This window comes from Zosterops lateralis (genome assembly GCF_965231275.1).
Source record: "Zosterops lateralis genome assembly, chromosome: 6".
Taxonomy (NCBI): domain Eukaryota; kingdom Metazoa; phylum Chordata; class Aves; order Passeriformes; family Zosteropidae; genus Zosterops; species Zosterops lateralis.
Window position 1 is genome coordinate 44,814,972 of NC_139761.1, and position 22,995 is coordinate 44,837,966.

The window sequence follows — 22,995 nt, forward strand, 5'->3', positions numbered from 1 at the left end:
CGTGCTCCCCTCGCGCGCGCGCACCAATCACAGGCGCCCGGAGGGGCCGCGAGCCGGGCGCGCGCGCCCTCCCCCTCCCTTTCCCTGCCCACCCCCGCTCCGGGGGCGGAACCGAGAGCCGGCTCCAGCCAATCACCGGCAAACGGGCGTGAAGCGTGAGGCGCGAGCGGGCCCGCGTGCCGAGGCGCCGTATAAAAGCGGGGCCGGGCGCGAGCGCGGGGCTCACTCGCCGCCGGCGCTGACGGCGGAGGGACGCGCGCGAGCTGTCGCCCCCGCCCGCCGCCCTAACGGCCACCGCGCCCCCCCCGCAGCGCGCCATGAAAACCAAGTTCTGCAACGGCGACGCCGACCCGTCCCCGCTCGGGCTCCTCCTCGGCCGCGGGTCCGCCGCGGCCGGGCAGCCGCCCTCACCGCTGGCTCACCCCGACCCCGAGGGGAAGGACCCCACCGTGGCGGGCAGAGGCGGTGGAGTCGCGACCCTGCCCCCGGCGCCGCCCGCGCCGCTCCAGGAGGAGTCGCCGCCGCTCGACCCTCGGACGCGGCGCCGGGCGTATCTGTGGTGCAAAGAGTTCCTGCCGGGGGCCTGGCGGGGGCTGCGGGAGGAGCAGCTGTGCATCAGCCCCATCAGGTCAGCGCGGAGGGGGAGGCGGCGCATCTCGGGGGCGGGGACGGGGGCGCGCCGCGGGTTCGAGCCCAGCCCGGCGGGGGAAGCGAGGGGCTCCGTCTTCGGTTTCATTTTACTCGTTTAAATGCCTCCCGGGTTGGGTTTAGCGGGCGGCGGGAGCGGGCTGGCGCCGCGGGGGCGGTGCCGGGTGTGCTGCCGCGCCCCCGGCCCGGGGCAGGGCGGGTGGCGGTGCGGGGGGGCGGCGGCTGCAGCGCGGCGGGCCCGGCTCGGCCCCGCGCCGGGGGCGGGGAGGGATGGAGCCGGCAGAAACCGCTGCACCGAGCTCCTGCCCGGGAACGGGCCCTGCCTGCTCCGCGCTGAGAAGTCATCAGGTAAACGCCGTGTACCGGTGATGTGAGTCATCTTCCACAGCGCACAGGAACGAGTGCTTGTGACTCAGCACGTTGGCAGCAGAAATATGTAAATTGAGGAAGCCATATGATGTAATGTGTTGGAGATCTTTGCCTTCTTTACAGAATTAAATAGCATCTTTATTTTTGCTTTAACTAAACCGATGGTAGTTCAGAGTTTCCCCTTTACACACCGCTTGTCTCGCATCTTCCAGACTGATGATTCTGCCTGATCAAACATACAGTCAGGGACAGTTTCAAAGGATACTGTTGTCAGATTCCTTTCCCAATGTTTCTACTTTTGTCCCTATGCAAAACATGCACGTATCTACCCTAGATACCTAGGGGAGCATACACAGACAAAGCTCTGATGTGTAAAAGTATGATTAAAACACATTCTGCTCATTTCTAAATTTATTTTAAAAGCTGTATTAAAAAATTAGCAACTCACTGAGACCCAGTGCAGGTGGTATTTGTTTTTCTAGATTGTTTCTCCTCACTTGACATGATCATAAGGCGTTAATAAAGAGAGAGAATTTTTATAAAACCAGTACAATTCTTAAACAGTTGACTAGTCTGATATGTCTAGTTTGAGTCAATTAAGTTTTCATCTGTATTAGTGTGTACGGCTGACTTTGGTACTTACTTTCTAAAGTCTTACATTTTAGCACAGTTATCTTTGCATTTCTTGGAAGCATCTCATGTGAGACACCACTTCAAAATGGCTTGGTGGTTTCCAAATTTGGCAGGAGAGAAGATGAGCTGAAACTTAGGAATGTATAAAGCCGTGCTAATTGGTAGTTGGGATTTGTTTTTGGTGAAAGTCTTCTCACCACTTTCATCTCTGGAAGATGCGTCATATTGATTTGCTGATTCTGATCAGTCAGTATGCATTCTCCAGTGTGTCCATTAGTATTGCAAAACCCTATTCTTTAGCAGCTGTCAGTTAAATAACTGGTAGCTTGATCTGTATGAGTGAGATGTGCCCTTTTGACCTTTAAACAAGCTGCCAAGCCTACTGACCTTTCAGAAGAACAGTGCCTTTTATTATGCTTCTGTATGGATTTCCTTGATAAGTTTTCCAGGTAACTTTTGAAGTCTTAAATGCTATAGTGAACTTAAACTATAGTGAAACTTCTGTTCAGTGGAGTTCAGCATCACTAAGACACTCCACTTTGGCTTGTCTGGTATAAAAAAAACATTTCTGGGCTTTTGCACACTGTGCAGGCTGAGCATTTGTTTAAGTCATGTAACTATACAGGTTCTTGAGCTTTAGTCTAGTATTTCTTGTAAAATATTTTTCAGTGTGCTTAATTCTTCTATTTAATTATAGATATTTTGACCAAAGATTTTGTCAGAGGCTTATAAAAGGTGGCAAATGTTTTTTTACAAAAACCCGCCTAGCACAATTCAGATAAAGCCAGAAGTGTAGTTAGTATAACTAACCAGTGTTTGGATTGCCTTTGAATAGCTGGCTCTGCTCTTCCTTTGATATCATTTCCATCTGTCTCTTGGGGTTTTTTCCAACCTGTTCACCTTCATGGTTCAAAGTTACTTCATATCTTGTCTCTAAACTTCCTTTTTTGGATGCCTGCCAAGCCACCTGGTTCTTTTCTGTCTCCTTTCTTAAGCATATTGTGCAGCTGCTGTTTTACCCTGTTTTGTTGAGATTTCTTTTTTTCTTCTCAGTTGTTGACTTTGGAAATGTAGGCCAGCCCCTGTCTCCTTCTCGGTAGCCTTTTTTTTCCAGAAAGTCTTTTCTGCTTTCCCACTGTGTTGAAAGAGAGCCCAGAAGAATATTTGAAAAAGCATTGAAAGGAATGTCAGGTTAGGGCTGAGAACTGCATTTTAGCCACTACAGTTTGGATCTGCTGTGGATTCTTATAATCCAGGGTCACTGCAGTGTATTATATGCTACAGGCAAAATCACTTGCAGAAGGAAAATATAAAAATTTAATTCATTAACATAACGATAATGAAAAGAATGCAAAAAGTCAATGCAGTAAAGAAAATGTGGGTTGAGTAGATGGGTCTTCTTAACAGCTACAAGAACATCAAGAAATTTAGAGTCTCATCAAGATAGACATAAACTAGGGAAATCTATGCTTCAGTCATTCAGATGATACAAAAGCATGCTGGTTTTTTCATGTAATTACTGTTTAACAACAGTATTTGTACAGGAAAAAGTGACAGCATTTGTTTTGTTTTCCACAGCTTTATCAATCTAAATAGATACTGGATCAGAGAAACTGAGTATGATTTTAGATTTGACAAACAAATGAGCAACTTATTTCAAATAAAGAACTGTTTAATTGTAAATTTCAATTGTAAAATTGAAAATATGTCCCGAAGAAAGACACCAGAAGACTTTCATCAGCAATGCTGTAGCACAGGTATTTAGGTTAAATCTTTATAGCTGAATTTTGTGGCTGCCAATCCCAGTGATAGCAGCTCTTAATTCAAACTTTGAGTTTTATATTCACTGCATGGTTTTAAACTTACCCTGCCATTGTTTTGCTTGTGCAGCCAAGTATATCTGACAAGACTCCAGCATCACTGAAAATAATTTACTTAGATCAACATAGTTGTTTGTTGCATTTTACATCTATTTGTTCACAGCTTGAGCTGTAATTTGGATCAATAGCTGTGGGTGGTGAACAGTGCACTAAGAAAGATGAAGCTGCCATTGTTTTATCAAAGCCTTGTATGTTATGAATTATTGGTACTGTTGGAGAACTTTCTTGTTAGAGTAGCCCAATTAATTACACCAAAAGGAAGTTTAGTGCATCTCTGATCTGTGGAAAACAAAACATGTGCTTATCCAAGTTAGCCAATCAATGTATTTCTCTGTCTCCAGAGGTGGCCTCAGCAACATGTTGTTTCAGTGCTCACTGCCTGATTCCATTGAGACAGTTGCAGATGAACCACGGACAGTTCTGCTGCGTTTATACGGTGCGATCCTGCAGATGGTGAGTACATGAAGTGCTTTGGGAGTGGGAGGGTTTCTGTAGTTTCACTTTAATATGTTTGGAGATCTTCGTTTGTGACACTATGCAGCTTTATCCTTTAGGGAACATTTCTGTGATGGGGGGTAGATGGCAAGCTGAAAGCAGCTTTCTTTATGGTTTGTTATTGTCTAGAACTTACATTCCTTTCTACACAGATCCTGACTGGCGTGAATTAGCTGAAGGCTCATTTGCTGTTTGTTTGGGCACTAATGTTTTGTTTATGCTCTTAAGTTTGGACTGTGGTGTTTCAGAAAAATTTGCTTCTGTACAGAATGTAGGACTTGACATAACTAGCTAGATTGCAAGAGACTAAACTGCTTAATTTTAATCTTGTAGCAATTACGAATCTTGGAGATTAGTTGAAGGTTTTGCCAAGTTTGTACACTGCTCAAGCATTTTATTAGATATCGTGGGTAATTGTGCTGCTAGAAAATTTGATCTATAGTTTTAGAATAAGAATGAAGCATGAGCATCAATACTGTACAGTCATCTCATCCCAAAACATGCTTTCCTGAATGTGTGAAATGCCTTATAGCTGGCATAGAAGCTTAACCAGATGTGTTGTCGAACTCTTTTAATGATACTTTTACTTGGTTAGTAAAATGTAAATAGTACTGAAATTTGTCACACCTTACCTGAAGTGATTGGCAAATCTATTTCAAATAGTAACATTTAAAAGCAAGACTATTTTGTAAATGTGATCTCTTCTAAAGCTGACAGGCTGTTACTCTAGGACTGTACAGCAGATCTTCTTATCCATCTCTGCTACACATTTGATTATATTGTAAATAAGCAATCATAACGTGTTTAACCTTATGAAAAAATGCAGTTTCATAACGTTACATCTGTATGTTGGCAATTGTTTCTATTTGACTTAGAGGATCTAGTTTTATTATCCATTAATTTTATATTTTCCAGTACTCAGTCACTTGCTTTGAACAACTGATCCAATATCTGCAGAACACTTTCTGTTCCTGAAATTTCAGCCCATTCTTCCTGCTTCTGCTGTCTTGACCAAGCTTACTATTAAAAGTCTCACTAGATACTGTTGCTTTACTGACTTTGAAGTGTTCCTTTATTATATTATGTGAATTGTTAACTTTCCCGTGGTAACAATCTTTACCAGAAATATGTAAAATATTCCAGTGGTTTGGAACAGCATGAATTGCTTGGCTACAACACCATATGTGTGTTGGGAAAGTTAAACTCTTAAACAAGAAAAGTGTGTAGAAGTTCAGTAATTCAAGCTTAAATAGCCTTTAGTTTTAAAGGGAAACTAAAAGCAGAGTGAAAAAAAAAGGATGGTGTGAAACTTTATTTTTAAAATGACTCCTAGGAGTGATTCTAAGTTTGGGTTCTTTTTAAGAATTACTTAATGGTTTCAATGTAAGGCTAAGTTAATATGTAGAAAGCTTGAGTAGGAATATGGGCTGTAAAACTATTACAGTGATAGCTTCTGTTTCCCAAGAGCTGTAAAGAAATATGGCCTTTCCCTTATTTTTCAAAGGAAAAATAGACTCTAGAATTTGGCTGCCCTCTTCTTCCCTCAGGGTATTTTTTAAATTGTTTCTTCTCTGCCCCTAGCCAGTGAAGAAATCAAAATAAATTTTTGAGCTCTAAAATCAGAACTAATTTGGTTTGAAAATTGAAAGTGTGTTCATAACTTTCTAACCTTTCTGCTCTTGGTGTTGAAGGATCTTTTGAGATGTCTAACTTCCTTTATTTCCATAGTGGCAGTGAAATGACTGCTCTTGTTGGTGCAGTTCACTAATGGTTAAGTAAGCAGAGAAGGTCCCAAGGTAAAACTTTGATTGCATTGAGGTTCACAATTTTTGTCAACAAACATTTGTCTCTTCCAGCCCCTTTACCTTAAATGCAAGTTAAAATATAAGCAAACTGTTTTATTGAGTATTTTGAAAACCTTAAATAGGATTCCTATGAGCTTCTGGGTGGCATAAGCAGAATGTTATGACAAGCCTGTTAAGTGGGAGTGATTTGACATTTTTAGTGGAGTTGCTTAAGTTAAAAACCCTGTAGAAATTAAGGAACGCTGCTTAAGTAAGTTGAGTTTTGAGACATTATGCTAAAATCACAACTTAATTCTCAATGACTTAATTGTAACTGCCACTGGGTATTAGTAGTTACCACTTGTTTGTTTGAGCCTTTGTAGCATGTTTTAACTCTTGTCCATTCTATCTTCTGTTGAAATTGGAGCACAAACCAGTGATATCAGTTCTTTATCTCTTTACTGTAAATACTGTGTATCTATAGCAACCTGCACCAAATTGTTGTACATACAGAAGACAAGTTTAAGTTAAAATTTTGAATACAAGTGAAAAATGGATTCCTGATTACTAACTCAAGAATGAATGATACTGGTGCCATAATTCTTTGAGCCACCTTTTAAAGGAACCTTTTTTGCAGTTTGAAAATAGCTCCAGTTTGCTTATTATGACTCTTGGAAGACACAAATGTCAGTACATGAAACTCATCCAATACAAACCATGCCAGCTGGCTAAAGCTGCCACACAGGGAAGGCTTTGTGCCTTCCTCTGTCATAGCTGATATGTTTAAGCCAATTTTTTGTGTGCATGACTGTTTTGGGGGGAGCTGGGTGGAGATGAACTGTGCTGGCTCGGCCATTATTATGAATGGTCGCACTGGCATGGATGTTTATAAATCAAGGACTTCTCTTGAGTATATCCTTGAGCAGAACTTTTTTTTTAAGACAAGTATTGTACTTGTGACAGGTTAAAGTACTAACCACATTAAAACTCCAATGTTTGAGGCACAATGCAGATATGTCCTACACTGAAAAAAGGGAAATGTCTTACTCTGCTTCACTTATTCTTGCTCCAGCTTAGTTGCTAAATTTAAAGGGGAGCATTGAAAGTAAAACTTGCGACAAAATGTCTTTAACTGTTGGTTGTATTAGAGTTAACAGCTGAAACAAAAGGTTATCCAACAATATGCCATTTAATGTCCAGTCTTTAAAATTGGATTCTATGTTAATATCACTATAATGTTTCTAATAAAATTCAAAATAGGATCTTGAAAATGCTAATAGGATTTCAACATAAGGTGGCATTAACAAAATATAAGCTCAAATTAAGATGAAATTTAAATTAACTTATCAAAAGGTAACTCAGGATTGATTCCCACTCTTTTTTAAGTGTCAAAAGAACCTTGAACTCTGACTCACTGGGGCTCTGTTACTTTACAACAGCCAAAACAAAATCTTGTATACAAATGAGGAAAAACAAACCAGTATACCTAATGTTCCTTTCTGGTCTCTCAATTTCTATGTGAGCAGATGCAAAATGAGTATAAGTGGTTGCCACAGTTCTGTGATAAATCTTTTTTCATACCTGCCTTGCTGCCTTTTATTTTGTGTAACTAAATAAAATGCAGACTGCTGTGTAACTGTAATTATCAACGTCTTCTGTGGTTGTTGGTGTCCATGTCTGTCTGTAGCATGGAGTAACTACAAATCCCTGGCACTGGCAGAAGGCTTGAAAGAAACCAAGCACCTCTTACGGGGATATATTTGTGTTGGGTGGCATTAAGGGTGTTCTGGGGGTAATGTACCACTTTAGTTGTATATGCATGTGTTCTCTGCTGCAGGCTTGCCCATGCGATCGTGCCTAGAGCACTCTGGTTTCCAGGTGACAGACACGATTCACGGTATAGTATGAGATCTCTGAAGTGGAGCATTCTCTACAGCTTTCATTTTCTTTAGTACTGGATTTCATTGTTTAAAAGTAAGCCTTAAGTAGCACCAGCTACTGTCTGTGCATCTGAATGTTTACAGCAATAACAGAATATCAAAAAGCTGTCCCTTCCTTTTCTCTGCTCCCTCATAACAGAATGGTAACTTGAAATGTAGAGGATTGGAGTTGTGGCTTTTGTAGAGCTTGAATTGGGAGTTCTTCACGTGCTAGATTTTTAGGACTTCAGCAAATTAGTATCAGTTCCTTTAGGTCTGATAGGAATAAGTGATCAATGGCAGATCATTAGAAGCGGAAATAGTCATCGCTGAATCTAAAGTTGGTTTTGTTCCATACACTGAAGTTCAAACTGATGTATGCCAACAGCTTCTAGAAAAGTTTCCCCTGCACAGGTCACCTCTAAGCTCTGAGGCAATTCCTTGTAATGTTGTGACTTAAGATTTGAATTCCTAGGGATTTATCTAATTCAAGGTATTACAGTATTTTGAAGTATTGAAAACTAAAGCTGAGTAAGCTCGGAGAAATTGAGTTATATTATATTTAAATTTGTGAGCAGAGCTCAAAGTTATTTATAAAAAAGTTCCTTCTCTGTACAAAATTCTCTAGCCAAGCATCATTTGGGTTTTTTGATAAGAGACTTCATCTTTCAGCTAAAAAAGAAATAAATTGGGGGCATTAGGAAGAAAATGTTGAACTCAATTTTCTGTATCAAATTGCCAGATGTATAATCACTGTCTGGTCATCTGGGCACAGATCAATGTGTACTGTTTCCCATTTATACTGTATCCTGCATTAAGATCAATTTACATGATCACAAATTAGACTCTAAACAACTTCTATTGAATATAGTTGTCCTCCCTTACTAAAACTGAGTGAATGTTCTCAGGCTTTGAGAATGAATCTGCCCACAATAGAAGAACTTCTGAACAAATATTTGAAGAAATCTTGAAGCTGTAGAACACGTGTCCATTTCTAGTTAGTTTCCATGTAGAGAGAGCGATTAAAAAGCTCTAGCAGTCCTTGTCAGGTAATTAAAATTGCCTCATTTCTGTTGATGTAAAGAGCTCCCAGAATTGGACATTAGTTGGAGTGGGCTATTAGAGTGCTGGAAAAACTGACATTGATTGATTTAGCGAAAAAAGTGAGCTAAATAGGTTGATCAAATTATGAGATGCCTTATTTTGTTCTCAGAGGTGATTGTGGAATCAGGAAATAATCAAATTCTACTACTTTAATCTGTTAAACTCTTAAACTTCTGATACGTAATATTGTGTCCTGCTTACTTTGTTTGCCTTGCCCATGTATAGTGAAGAATTTCCTAATCCTAAGCTGAGTACATGGCCACTTGTGAAGATTGATCCTCTCCAAGCTCCCATTCATATTTGCAAGTTATTTACATATTTGTATTCATTTTCTTCTGGAAACTAATACTTCTTGCTGAGGGAACAGAAAAGAGGGAAGGGATGCTGCAGAAGTCTCCTCTTGTGATGACTCTTCTGTAAAGCCCTAACTGTCCCTTTCTAATGGCACAGTAGATGCCATTAGGCTGTCTCCAACACTAATTTGAGGTGGACTCTTGGAACTGGCTAGCTTTTTATACAGTATGACCTCTGGAAAGCAATGCCAGTTCAGGTTCTAGGGAAAAGTCTAATGCGCTTACCTTCTGATTGAACTGAACCATTCTGAGAGCACCATTTATCAGGAAAGACTCCTGGATGGTGAGTAACTTTCTGACTGCTCAAGAAAAATCTGAGAGTGGTATTGATGTAGAACATGCTTGTTCAGAGAACCCCTCCGTAAATGACTTTAATGCTATTGAGTAGTTACGCATTTAGCTGTAGTGAATATGTTTGGACGTTATTAATTTCCTTGAAAGTAATATAAAGTAATAGTAGTTTCCATATTGTCTTGTTTTAAACTTATATAGTAGTGTTATGGGAAATACTTGCTTAAAGATCATCAATTGTTGTTAACTATCCTTCTTCTATAGCTTCTGAAATACTGTAACTGCAGAGCTTGTGTAAATCATTAGTTTGTTGTATTGTACTTAAGGCAGCTGGTGTTGCTTAACTGTATTCCATTAAGTTCATATTTCCACCCTTGTTTTGGACACGTTAGAGCTTTGGAACAGGAAGGTATGCACATGGTTCTGTGAATGCAACGTTTGTGTTCTGAAGGTGGAGATGCAGGCTGCCTTTATGGGCCTCTAAAGCTAGTCTGGTTTAAACAGTCAATGGTGGAATGGCAACATAAATAGCAGCCAAAAACTGTCACTGATTCTAAGCAGATATTTGCTTTCTCTTCTCCTTACCTTCAAGCCCTTTAAAGGACAAGGTTTTTAATACATCTTGAATTTTTAAATGTGCAGCTCTATTAAAAGCATGTGCCATTGAGGGTTCAGTTGCTGAGAGTATGGCTTAATATTCTGAAACTGCTTTATAATGACTCTTAACAACCCTAGCACAATACATGATGCATGGAACTTGTTAAAGTTTTGCTAGTATATTGTGGTTCCTACCAAGACACCTTTAGCTTACATGGGCAATTCATTCTAAGAAAAATCTTGGATTTGCACAGCCCGTGGTACACTGGACATATAGCCAAGACAGCACACTCTAAATAAGGAAATTCTAGCCACAAGAAATTTGGAAAAAAAGGTACTAAGCAAAAGCAGTGCTTTGTGACCTTCATAACATGCCTCTTCCAACAGTCCTTCTAAGGCTTTTATGTAATCTCTGTAATGCGTCTCAAGTGCTTTGGCTGGAAGAGTCTCATCCCAGATGTCATGCAGAGGGACTTAATTTTCTCTTAATTAAAAACGTTCCTCTGAGCCTATGGTGCATTCAAATCTTGTTTTGAAAGACTAGCAAACAGTAAAAATATAAGTGAAAATCAGGTATTTACACAACTGGCTTGGTCTCAGTGGCACATCCTTTTGAAAGATTTTGGAATTGTCGAAACTGTGGTGGTCAGAGGTCAGATGGATACTAGTGCTGTAGCTGTCACAGATCCAAGACAGTGCTGAGACTTTTAGTTAACTGTAGCTGGTACTTCTGCTCCCTTTGTGCTGGTGGTTGCAGGTTAATAACTTTAAATTTCATCTTCTCATTGTGTTTGCTTTTTCTCATTCATAGAGGTCCTGTAATAAGGGAGAGTCTGTACAGTCTCAGAAGGAAAATGACTTGCAAGTGAGTAATTAAATTTGCTTGTTTCACAGAATGTTATAGATTATAGGGAAATGTGGTGATCCTGCTTGTTTTAAACCAATAGTTATTCCACCTGGACTGTGTCTAGAAAATGTAAAAAGTAATGAAGAAAAGAAATTTATTTGCTCACAGAAGCAATATTATGTGAATGTCTGGACATAGTTTGGAAAGATTCAAGCACATTATCCCACATTATGAAGAAACAGCCTCCCAATTCTACCCTAAATGGTTTCTTACCATTTTGAATATTGGTATCAGTACTGCAATTTCTAGTCTTAGACTCTTCTTAAGGAGATGAACATCAGTTCTCTGCTTTACCTAATGCCTAGTTTTTTAATACATTGATGAACTCCTCTGAGGAAGGTACATGGAGCTGGAGAGAGCTTGCTCTTGAACATGACGTGTTCCTGATTAGCACTGTGCTTGGATCATCTCTGCTCTGCAAACTTTAAAGTTCTTGCATTTGGAATCATTTCTTCTCCTGCAGCATAATGTTTAGCTGAGTGTACCTTTTCATAAAGTCATCTGAATGGGATTAAGTAATTTAGATTTCTACTGTGGCATTATTTTTTCAGTAAGGGATAACATTGCAGCATGTTAGCCAGATGCCTTGGTTGTTATGTACTCTGTTTTCAGCTCTGTAATGACTTTGGCAGTGACTAGGGGAAAGTACATTTTATTCAATTGATAAGTGCTGCTTTCTTCTCCTTGTATTTTTTGCCTTCTGGGAATGCCATATGAAACATTTTCAAGCATTTGTTTGGTTTGGGGTTTTTTTCCTAGTGACTTGAAACTGGTTTAAAATTTTTTGTTGTTGAAAGACTGCTTCTGAAGTTTTGTTGAACTTTGTTTAGCTTACTGGAACAGCTTCAGTCAGGTGAACAGAATTGAACAGAAAAATGTACTGGTTTAATACCTCAGGTTTTTTCAAAGATGAAAAATGGAGATGGCTTGATTTCTCTTCGACCATAATCCTGATAAAAAAAAGCTAGTTATAAAAGAAAACAAAAGTCCAAACAAGCCCCACCCTAGTGACAGAAGCTCACTGAATTTTTTCAGTACAGGAAGCAAGGTTTTGAACTTCATTTGTGGTATTTGTTACTTGAAAATACTGATTCTCTGCTGATAGGTTGCTTTCTGCTATTAATCTCATAGTGCTGAAATTTCACTGTTGAATCAGTGTTCTCAAGGATTATTGTCAGGATGGATTTGTTAATTTTCTTGTGTCTAGGTTATGAGAGATGATACCATTTAGAGAATAAATTTCTCTGGGTTCACTAGCAAAAGCATTGTAGCTTCTGAGCTGCCTGGTGTGTGACAATTGTCTAAACATAGGATAGTCTGGTCAGCTCATAAGGCCTTTTAACAGGAATTCATTTGGTTTACTTTGATTTTGCTATAATTTGCAGTAATTTTCCATAGAATGACTACTCTGTGTTTTATAGTGCAATTTTTGTTAAGGCAGGAGAAAGGCAGAAGCTTCAGTTCAAGTATAGAAAGGCTTCTGATCTCTTCTGGCCTGTATGGGAGTTGCATCCTGGGAAAGTCTTGTAAAAGATGTATAATTGTTAGGTTTGAAACAAAACGTTGATCTTTAAGTATTTATTTAAAGTAGGAGATGCTTTACTACAAACGTGAGTGGTTCAATTTTCTCCAGAAATCTGAATAGAAGTGCTGAATAGAATCTCTGAAACTGGTCAAAATTGAGAGCTTTAGATCTTAAAATAACAGGTTGGTGTCTTGGCAGCATGAGTATATTGCGAAGTGTTTGAAGGCACTGAGATACATCAGTTCCTTGGTTACAATGCTTCATCCTTTGAAGTCATCAGCTGAACATAAATCTGAAAATCAGATACCTAGATTCGTTCCCTGTCCATATGAAGTATGTTATAGAATTTTTTTAATGTCCTTTGGTAGTTTATTTCCAAACCTATCCTGTGTGTGACAGTAGTGTATGGAGTGGATACTTGATAAAAGGTCCCTTGGGTATTATGAAGGAGAAGCCTTTGTGCCTGAGATTATGTGGATGGTATTGTTCCAAAATTCTCATTGGATTTGTGCTCAAATAACCATTTGGTTTCAATAGAGGAATTTCTTCTAGTGCTTGCACTTCTGATGTGTGAAGAGATGTCTTAATGAACAACAGGATTTTTCTGTACTTCCGGTTATCCAAGAATAGTTAGTTGCTTTTCAGTAAGATACGGAAACAAGGAACTGACACCTCAATGGGAACAGACTTAAAAGTGCCTGGTGTTGTACCAGGTGTAGCCAAAGTCAGTGTTGGTTGATAAGAGTGGACATTCAGTAGCTTGTAACTAATTTCCTTTTTAGTGCTTGGCATTAGGTTTCAGAACTGAATGCAAAGAGTTCAGACCTGTGATGGTGAGGGAATGTGAAATGATAAACATATTTTTGATATGCTAGTGGATTGTTGCTTTGAGGAACTGGGATGAAAAAATGATGGAGAACGTAGATGCAATACATTCATCTGCAGCTTGTCCTAAAGCCTCAAAGTCTTTATTACACTTAACATGAAACACTAGAATTTATTGAAGATCTCAGAATAATAAGGTGTAGGACAATAATAAAAATAATGTATCAACAGTGCTGCCTGGACTGTAGTCAAGAGTGGGACTTGTACAGTTATATACTGCCTGATACTGTCTTGACTACAATAATGCAAAAGGATCTGTGGTCAGAAATACCTGAGAGCTTTCTTAATGTTGTGCTCTTCATTCTTATGCTTCAGAGTGTTGTGGGTCTGACTTTGAGATGAGCTGCTCAAAAGTAGGCAGAAGCTTGGCAGATCTTTAGGATCTGAGTAGAGCTGGATTCTGGTGGACATAATTGCTAGAAGTAGATATTTATAATGTGACCTCTGTGCTTACTTACAGATAATCTTACCCATCCAAAAAGCTACACTTCAGTAATTTTTAACTGTTTTTTGAGACTAAATATTTAATATTTCTATTAATTTTTAAGCATTTATATTAAAAAAACTGTCTGCTTGTCTTGTGATGAACCAAGCCTGTTGATGTAAGACAAGCTTAAAGAAAAGTTATTGAAACTTGGTATATGTAGTGGTAGAAAGAGAAAGGAAGAACATTTATTCACACACGCATGTTCCTTAGCAGGAGCTTAAATTACTTCCTCACTTGAAAAAATAAAAAAGAATACTTAAAATGGGCTTAAAGAGAGGAAAACATAAGTAATTCTTCTAAATGAAAAGTTGTTTTATTCAATTAAAAACATGTTTTATTATTGCTTGTTCATTCACTTGTGTAGCTAAAAAGTCCTTTTGAGAGGCAGTGCTCTGAAGAGCATTAAAATAGCTGATATAGGATAATATTTGTTCTTGTGTTGTGCTTCAGTGGGATGAACTCCTCCAGGAAATGAATTTGCAGAGTTCCCACAGGTTAGAGAAGAGAGGGTGTTTTGGTTTTTGTCATTTTCCTTTGACCTGGCCCACCAACGTTTCCTGTTAAGTAATACAGATTTTCCTCCCCAGCTTTAAATTTGAAAGCAAAATATTGTATTGCTTCTGTGTTGACTAAAAGTTATTAGTCAAGAAACTTAAGATTAGTAAAATGTTGAGCCTTTTCAAAGCTAGGCCTTAAATCTCTCACTTGTTAACAGTTTAGCTACTGTGCACACCAGGTTAATTTCTGTGCAAGCACCAACTAATGCTTTAATTCTTTTGGTAGGGGGCAGAAGCCATGGTTCTGGAAAGTGTTATGTTTGCCATTCTTGCAGAGAGAGCGCTTGGCCCCAAGCTGTACGGAATCTTCCCACAAGGGCGACTGGAGGAATTCATTCCCGTAAGTCCTGCTCATCGTTAGGCAGTGGACTGCTGGAAGCTGCTTTAATTGATCATGACAAGAAAGTCTCTGGACTGCCCAGAAAAGCAGGGATGTGGGAATGGAATACTTGGCTGCCTGTAGTAATTGCTGGCTGTAATTTGATACAGTTAGAGTGGGTGTTGGAGAGCCCCATTGTAGCTCTTGCCAGGGAGAGATATCTAAAATCTCTTCAACTCTAGCAGAGGCTAATAAATGAAGATAAAAAGCCTGTTAGATACCAAACATAGCATGGGGAAGCTGTGGAGTAACACTTCTCTTTAACAGCAACAAGAGCAGATGCTTTTGATGTTCTTAAATATTTATACTTGATCTGCTTTGAAGATATTCTTAGTGTGAGATGTGATACTCCCCAGGTCTTGAATCGAGAAGTGAATTGATTAAGTTGTAAGTAGGGCTGGCTAACAACTTTTCCAAAGGCAGCAACTTTGTAAGTTCATCTGTGAGCAAAAAAAAGTATTGCTTGAGTACTATGCTAGTATTTCACACTGTACTACATAGAGCCTAATGCTAGTGTTTATAATTAATCACAGTTCTGTAACTCATCAATTAACTGTACTTTAAGAATACTGTATTTTATTACAGAGCAGGAAACTGAGCACTGAAGAACTAAGCTTACCTGACATATCTGCTGAAATAGCTGAGAAGATGGCCAGATTTCATGGCATGAAAATGCCATTTAATAAGGAACCTAAGTGGCTTTTTGGAACAATGGAAAAGTAAGTTATGCAATACTTTATGGAAAAAAAGATGACCAGTTATAATTTTGATAAGCAGATCATTCTTCCTGAATGCCTGAGAACACAAACTTTCACTGTACCCAGAAACTATCACATGAAGGACTTCAGTTACCTTGAAGAACAGTAATGTTTTCTTCAGTAACTCTTTCAAACTCCCTCTATTTTAGCTGAAATGGTATCATAGTATGGGAAGAATAATACATTCATTGTTACAAATCCTGTATTATTGTCTCTCTTTCTTTAACAGGTATCTAAATCAAGTGCTGAGAATTAAATTTACCAGAGAATGCCAAACCAGAAAACTCAACAAACTTCTCAGTTACAATCTCCCCCAGGAAATGAAAAATCTAAGGTAGGCTTATTTTGTCTGCCACTATCTTCTAATCTCCATGGTTTCTGGATGAATTTTTGTATACTTTTTCAGACATGTTATATGGTATAGCACTTAATATTCATTTTACTTAGCCAGGGATTGTTTTTGGTTCTGTGACCAACCTGGGTCTGATACAAATACAAAATTCTATGATGAAATTGCTGATTTGACTTACTGATCATGAAATTAAACTTCATTGTGCTGATATTTTGTTCCTAATTAAGAAAATAGGCTGGTGCTGCTGGGAGGGAATAGTGTTTTGAATTCTTACAAAATTACCTGGAAGTGGAACTGAACTCTGTGATTTTTTTTTTTTACTTAAAAGATGCTCTGTTACTTTATTCTAGAGCTATGCTTGAAGCTACTTCTTCACCGGTTGTATTTTGCCACAATGATTGTCAAGAGGGTAAGCTGCTAATATTTCAATGTTGCTCAGTGATATACTGTTGAGCCTTTTCTGATGACTTGTTTTCTCTGAGAAGTACTGCCCTGAAGCAGCAGCCTGTGCACTCTGGTGTGCTACAGTACCAAAGCAAAGTATGTGCTTCTACAACCTTTCAGGCTTTTTCAGAGAACTCTGGTGTCATGACTGGGTTAAGCTAAGAATGTATTCATGCTGTTAGTACAGGTCAGTTGAAGATGTTGAGCTTTATGTGTTTTCTGTTTAGACCATACCTTACTTTGCTGCAATATACATGATCAGGGTAGGGTATACTTGAGTCTTTTTAAAAAAATTATGCTGAAGAAGTGCAGTGAGTGCAGAGGTGCAAATGGAGAGTAGAATGGTTTTATGTGGCAGTTTTTATCTTGTACTGGGGAGAAACATTAGGAAAACCTTATCCACCTTTTTTTAGTGTTCACTGAGAGTCATGGAAGGAATAACAATTTTCCAGAGCCAGTTACTGAAAAGGATGAGGAAGCAAGGCTGAAGGTGTGTTGGGTGCCCTGTCACCTGAACAGTGGGTAAGCTGGGCTGAGCTGGAAGGAGGCTCTAGTGGGACTGTGTGCAGGGCTGTTCCATTGTCAGTGCTCCCAGCTTTGTCAGCTAAGGCTGAGGAACTGCCCTGGAGGATAGACATATAAGAATAGGCAGCACAAGGGGAAATGGCCACTAACCTGAGGTGTCAGTAGTGATGGAGGTTGAGGTCTCCTTGCAGATGTGGCAAGGTGCTACCACTGGAGAAGTCAGAGCATAATAGGACTGAGGCAAGCTGGGGAGCCTAAAGTTCCAAGGGGTTTGGGGGCTATGTGCAAAGTACTGTGCTGCTTTTTTCTGTTGGTGCAAGAGTATGGCGTGGAGAACAGATGTACATGCAGAGAGGGGTCACGCTACTGCAGAACTTGACGTTGCTCTACATTTATTTACTAACTGGTACTTGACAGAGGCAGACGTGATGCCTTTTAGATGAATTATAGTGACTATGTGAATTAAAAGACACATAAGCAACCACCTAAACTTTCTGTATAGGTACTAGTTGTGGTATATATTAGAACAGCAGAGTGATCAGACTGACTTTCAGCTGCTGAAAAGCAATTTCTGTCCAAAGTGTTGTATGATCAGTGATAGTGCTATGCTGATATGAGAGATGCTGTGAAATTTATACATCTCAAGCTGGGAAAGAAACAATGCAGTAAGGACTGCTAAAGCTGACAGGGCCACCTTTAGCTTTCCCCAAGCTAAACTGGGGAAAGAGGATCCTTGGGAGAACCAATCTGCCTCTCCCTGTACAGAAAAAGCTTTCTTGCTTTCAGCTTTACAAGGTAAAGCTATAGATCTCAACTTCCAGAGAGCTGGTGATGAACAGCCAGTGCAACTTGGCTTTTCCTGTTGTGGTTTAACTAAATCCAGCTGGCAACTGAGCCCCACAGAGCTGCTCAATCTACCCAGTGAGATTGGGAAGAGAATTGGACAGGTAAAAGTGAGAAGTCACAGGCTGAGATACAGGCAGTTAATTAGGGAAGGCAAAAGCTGCTCACACAAGCAAAGTAAACAAAGGAATTAATTCACTGCTAATGGGCAGTGGGTGTTCAGCCATCCCCAGGAGAGCAGGGCCCTATCACACACAACAGTGACCTGAGAAGCCAAACACCATCACTCCAAACATCCCCTCTTCCTCCTTCTTCCCGCTCTATATAGTGAGCATATAGTTTGGAATATTCCTTTGCTCAGCTGTTCAGCTGTATCTCCTCACAGCTCTGCCTGCACCCTCAGTCCCTTTTTGGGCTGAGGTGTGAAGCAGAAAAGACCTTGACTCTACAGAAGCACTGCTCAGCAGTAACAAAAACATCTGTGTTATCAACACCACAAATGCAAACACAGCCCTGTGCCAGCTACTATGAAGAAAGTTAACTACCCCTGCCAAAACCAGCACACCTATAATTCTTCTGTGCAGATATAAGGGATAACTGGGATTAGCTGAACAATGTTCCTTGAGATACACAGTATTGCTTTTCTCTGGTTTTCCTGCATTATTAAATATCCAGTATTATCTTAATTTCTAGGTAATATCTTACTTCTGGAAGGCAGAGAGAGTTCAGAAAACCAAAAGCTGATGCTCATTGACTTTGAATACAGCAGCTATAATTACCGGTAAACACTTCATTTTCTCTTCAGCATGTGGGTGTGTTCCTTTCTGCATGCTACAGGGACGCCAAGTGCTGCACTACTGATTTTGTCTGTCCCAGTGAATTGTGTTCTTGCTCTGATGGTGGTGGTTAGCAAATATAACTAATCAAAGCAGCTCTGGTTCTGATGCTGTTGAGTTTAGGCACACAGCAGAGGCAGAGCTTTTGGGGCTCCTTGGTGGTTCAGACTAGAGGGCTTGTTTATGCACAAATGGCTTCTTGCTTGCATGTCAAAATTTTTCTAGTGGGAAGCTGAGGAAAAGGGTAGATTTAGTGGCATGTGTATGTAGGGCAGCTTTGCTTTTGTGTTTTTTCCTTCTGTCCTTTCTAATGGCTTTTCGTCTATGCAGATGAGAAATGCAAGTTTTTCACTACATGGTTATGCAACATGCTTGTTTTTCTTCCCTCAGCCATCTAGTTAAGTGTTTTTAAGGATGATCTAAGTGTGTATAGTCACTGAGATTAAGCATCCACCATAGCTGGAACATAATAAAACAGTGAATTCCAATAATTTAAAAGTGGAATATGCTGACAACTTCGAATATGATCTCTTTGCCTGCAATAATGCCAGTATTAGAGATGTCTGACTTCATGCTGAGATGTAGTGCATGCTCAAGTATTTTACTGTCTCCATTGGTATAAAGTTCAGTAGCAAAGTCTAGCATTTTCATGTAGCTGGTAGCTTTCATTCTTAACTGCCCCTCTTTACTAACTGTTTTATAATAACCTGCAAAAATTTGTTTTCTGGTTATCAATTCTCTATCTCCAGCAAAACTGCGGTAAATTCTGAGAAGCCCTCTGCTTCTAAACTTGATTTTGGGTATGCTTTAAAAAAAACCCAGATTGCTAGTTTGTAAATATTGAGGGGCTTTGTCTTTATTTCTTTTTCAGAGGATTTGACATCGGAAATCACTTCTGTGAATGGATGTATGATTACTCATATGAGAAGTACCCATTCTTCAAAGCCAGTGCTCTTAAATATCCTTCAAAGAAACAACAGGTAGATACAAAATGTATAGTTTAATGCCAGTGTCCAGAGTCTTCACATCTTAACTTTTTCAATTCTCTTTTGGACTTACTGTGTCCCAAGATATTTCCTTCATGACTTCCTTAAATGTAGTACTTTCTCTAATCCTGACTAACTTTGCTTTAAAAATCATAACTTAATAGCTATTCCAGATAGAATATTTACTATGTGCTATGTAGCCATCCACCACAAAAAGTCCAGTAGTTGTAGACTGCAACTATGAAATTAGTTGGCAGTAGCAATATGCTGCCTGTCCTGATATTACAACTTTTCTTAAACTAGACTTTTAAGCAATTGTTAGAAGCACCAGTAATCTTAAAGCTAACTCCAACAGTATTGATGTTTGGAAAAAAATAAATGCCAACTTATTAGGAGGTCTGCCTAGGTCTGAAAGAAACAAGTATGTCTTGAGATAAAAAGTTGTAACTCAGTTGTTTACTTGCCTTCCAGCTTCATTTCCTCTCCAGTTACCTGTCTGCATTCCAGGATGGCTTTGAAAATCTGAGCAAAGAAGAGAAGTCCAAACTAGAAGAAGAAGTGTTGATAGAAGTCAACAGGTAACTTGCCTTGTACAACTGTATCTTCAGACTTCCACTGTGGTACCTATACTTGTATACATCTCAGTGGGGGGAGGAACTTGAGCCAAGAGAGATTGAAAGCTACTTACATGTGGTAAAGAACAGTCTGTCCACTGTAACACTGGTACATGATACACACTAATAGTGTACAAAACAGAATACTACTCCATGGGAATTACTTTTATAGTATCATAGTTCAAGAAAAGGTGTGGACATCCCCTAACTAGAGAATACTGTTCTAAGAGGACATTGAAATAAGGTGACTGAGCTGGGTATTTATTTCAATAACATAACCTTGTAATTTCAGGTTTGCCCTTGCATCACACTTCTTCTGGGGTCTGTGGTCTATTATACAAGCAAAGATCTCATCCATTGAGTTTGGGTACCTGGTAAGTTTTTTAATTGTAGTTTTACACAACTGAAAACAAATAATCTAAATAACCTGTGGTACATCATTGAAAAGGCAGTGGAATGGCCTCTCACAGCAACCACTATTTTCTGAGTGGAGTAAAGCTTTTAAAAATCCATTTGTTACTGGTTTGTGCTCTTTCTTTAAGAATGTAAAGAACATCTAAGATCATAAAAACTTCAGAAAATTGTTTCCATGGTTATATAGAGAGCATATAGCCATCTGTCAGACTACCTTGCAGCATTATTCTGCAGTAAGACATCCCAGGCAAGAGAGGCCAACATGCAATGAGAATTTTGAACTGAGTACTCAAAGTGCTCATGTTGTCCCATGGTGATGTTCAGTGTGCAGCAACAGCTGTGCCAGGTAGCAGCTTGTACTTGAGAAACTGATCAGTCTGGCTCTTGGTCTGTGCTCAGTGTACTGTAAAGTGATAGGACTGGCAGGCACATGGAATATCTTACCAGAAGTGTTGCAGGAGCCAGCCTTTTTACTGAAGTCCTGGCCTTTTTAGTACCTGCTTTTTTCTGATATTTTGGCAGCAGCTAATTGTATTAGAGTTGAAACAAAACTGGAGGAAATTTTAAGAAGCCAGAATACCTCTGGAGAGCTTATCCTTCTGAATAGAGCTAATTAGTGCATTGAGATGATGGATTAGGAAAGTAACACAGTTAATACCTTCATTATGTTTCTTCATCCCAAAAAAGAAAACAGCTGTTTACTGTATTGAGTACTGAATGAATGTCCCTTATTTCTCCAGGAATACGCGTTATCCAGATTTGATGCCTACTTTGATCAGAAGAGAGAGCTGAATGTGTGAAAGTGGGAGGAGTGGCCTGTGGTTACTGTATGAAGAGGGCAGCTGGACAGAACTTTCACTGTGCTTAGGCTACTGTATCTCTAATGAAGGTGTCACTGAATTCCAGTTCCTGGGAATGCAGGTGTACAGTACTGAGGACTATAAAAATTACTTGTTTACAGTTCCGTAAATAGTTGGAATGAGACTGAGAGGCAAAAGTAAAATACAACCATGCAATATCTTTAAATCTTTTCAATCTAGAAGCTATTTTGTATTATGGGAGAAGCTTACAATTAAGTGTCAATACCACATGCATCAGAGCAAACTTGCTGTGGGTACATTTTGCGGGGCTGTTGGCATTCTGGCATTTGTGTTGTAAGCAGAACAGCTGTAAAAGCTGATTGTAGACACTGCCTCTTAAGGAGAAGGAAAAGCAAAGGAGACAACTGCTAAACTGTGAAGTAGGCTTAAAAACTTACTGTGAGTTTAGGTTCACCATGCCCCAAGAACACTATCTTCAAAGCTGCTGATACCTTACACCACTTTAACCAGAAGCAACTAAACACATTGAAGCAGTGTGCTTTAAGGTGTTAGTGACACACACATGAATGTTTCTCTTAAGGCTGGTGTGCCTGGGAAGTGAAGTACAAGTGAGCTTTGAACTGGACATTCTGAAGGAGTTTTTTAACTGTTCATTCCATGTTGTTCAAGAACATGCTTTAGCCCAGCCTGGTTCTCTTAAAATGCTGTGTCCTGCACAGGGGGTTCTGTGGGCTGGCAGCACTGGGAAGAGTGCCTTGAATTGCTCTAGCAGCTCCCCAGATAACTGGATTGGCATTGACAGTACTGGTAATTGAGGCCTGTCTCTCTTCTTGTGTTGCCACAGTATATGGCTGTAATAAACAGTAGAGCCAAAGACTGTGGAGAACACTTCAGGAAATTGCTGTTCTGCCCATCCAGTTCTTATGTGGCTTGAGAGGTGCTTTTCTTGCACCTTCAATTCTCATCGTGTTCCAGGAATCCAGTAAAGTGGAGCATCTTGTGGGGAACAATAACATGTATATTGAAACTTGACTATAATCTGTGTACATGCCATCTAAAGATTTCTTTTGATTTCTGGGAGCTTGTTTATTTTGAATGTTACTTGTTTGTGCTTTCTAACACACTGTATTATAAACAAACTTTTAAGTTTACCCTTTTTGACTTGTATAGCAAATACTGTTTGAAGCGGCTGAAAAAAATCTGCAGCATTTCATGTACTGTATAGCAGAACTTGTAAAAGCTGTTATGTTACTCTCTTGTACAGAGAATCATTTTCCATACATTTAGTTATTAATACTTTATAATAAATATAAAGCACTTAAAAACATGTTGTTGATGTTCTTGAGTCTGTTACAGCTGCAGAATAAAATAGATGCCATTTCTGGCCTTAATCTCTGTTGGATCCTTGCAAAGGCAGACTGAGATACAGGCTCAGTGCTCTGGGATATATCTTCTACTTAAATGTCTTCAGCATTTATTGTATAATTGAATTCTAATAGAAAGAAAGGTGTTTAAGCAAGCAATGAAAAGCAGACTGAACATCAGTTTCTAAGTCTATAGCTTTAGAGGTGGGAAGAGTTTTAGTTGAA

The 22,995-nt window shown here is 39.5% G+C and overlaps 1 protein-coding gene across 1 annotated transcript; it reads left to right on the forward strand.

Annotated features, from left to right (window-relative positions):
* Positions 1-317: 317 nt before the first annotated feature.
* CHKA (choline kinase alpha) lies at positions 318-22,731 on the forward strand (the record flags this gene model as incomplete). The annotated part of the gene is made up of 12 exons (XM_083863479.1): positions 318-628; positions 3,872-3,983; positions 10,885-10,938; positions 14,661-14,774; positions 15,399-15,532; positions 15,801-15,905; positions 16,274-16,332; positions 18,429-18,516; positions 19,443-19,551; positions 20,029-20,135; positions 20,464-20,545; positions 21,326-22,731. The coding sequence occupies 12 exons, from the start codon at positions 318-320 to the stop codon at positions 21,383-21,385; spliced, it is 1,335 nt and encodes a 444-aa protein (XP_083719605.1). The 3' UTR covers positions 21,386-22,731.
* Positions 22,732-22,995: the final 264 nt, after the last annotated feature.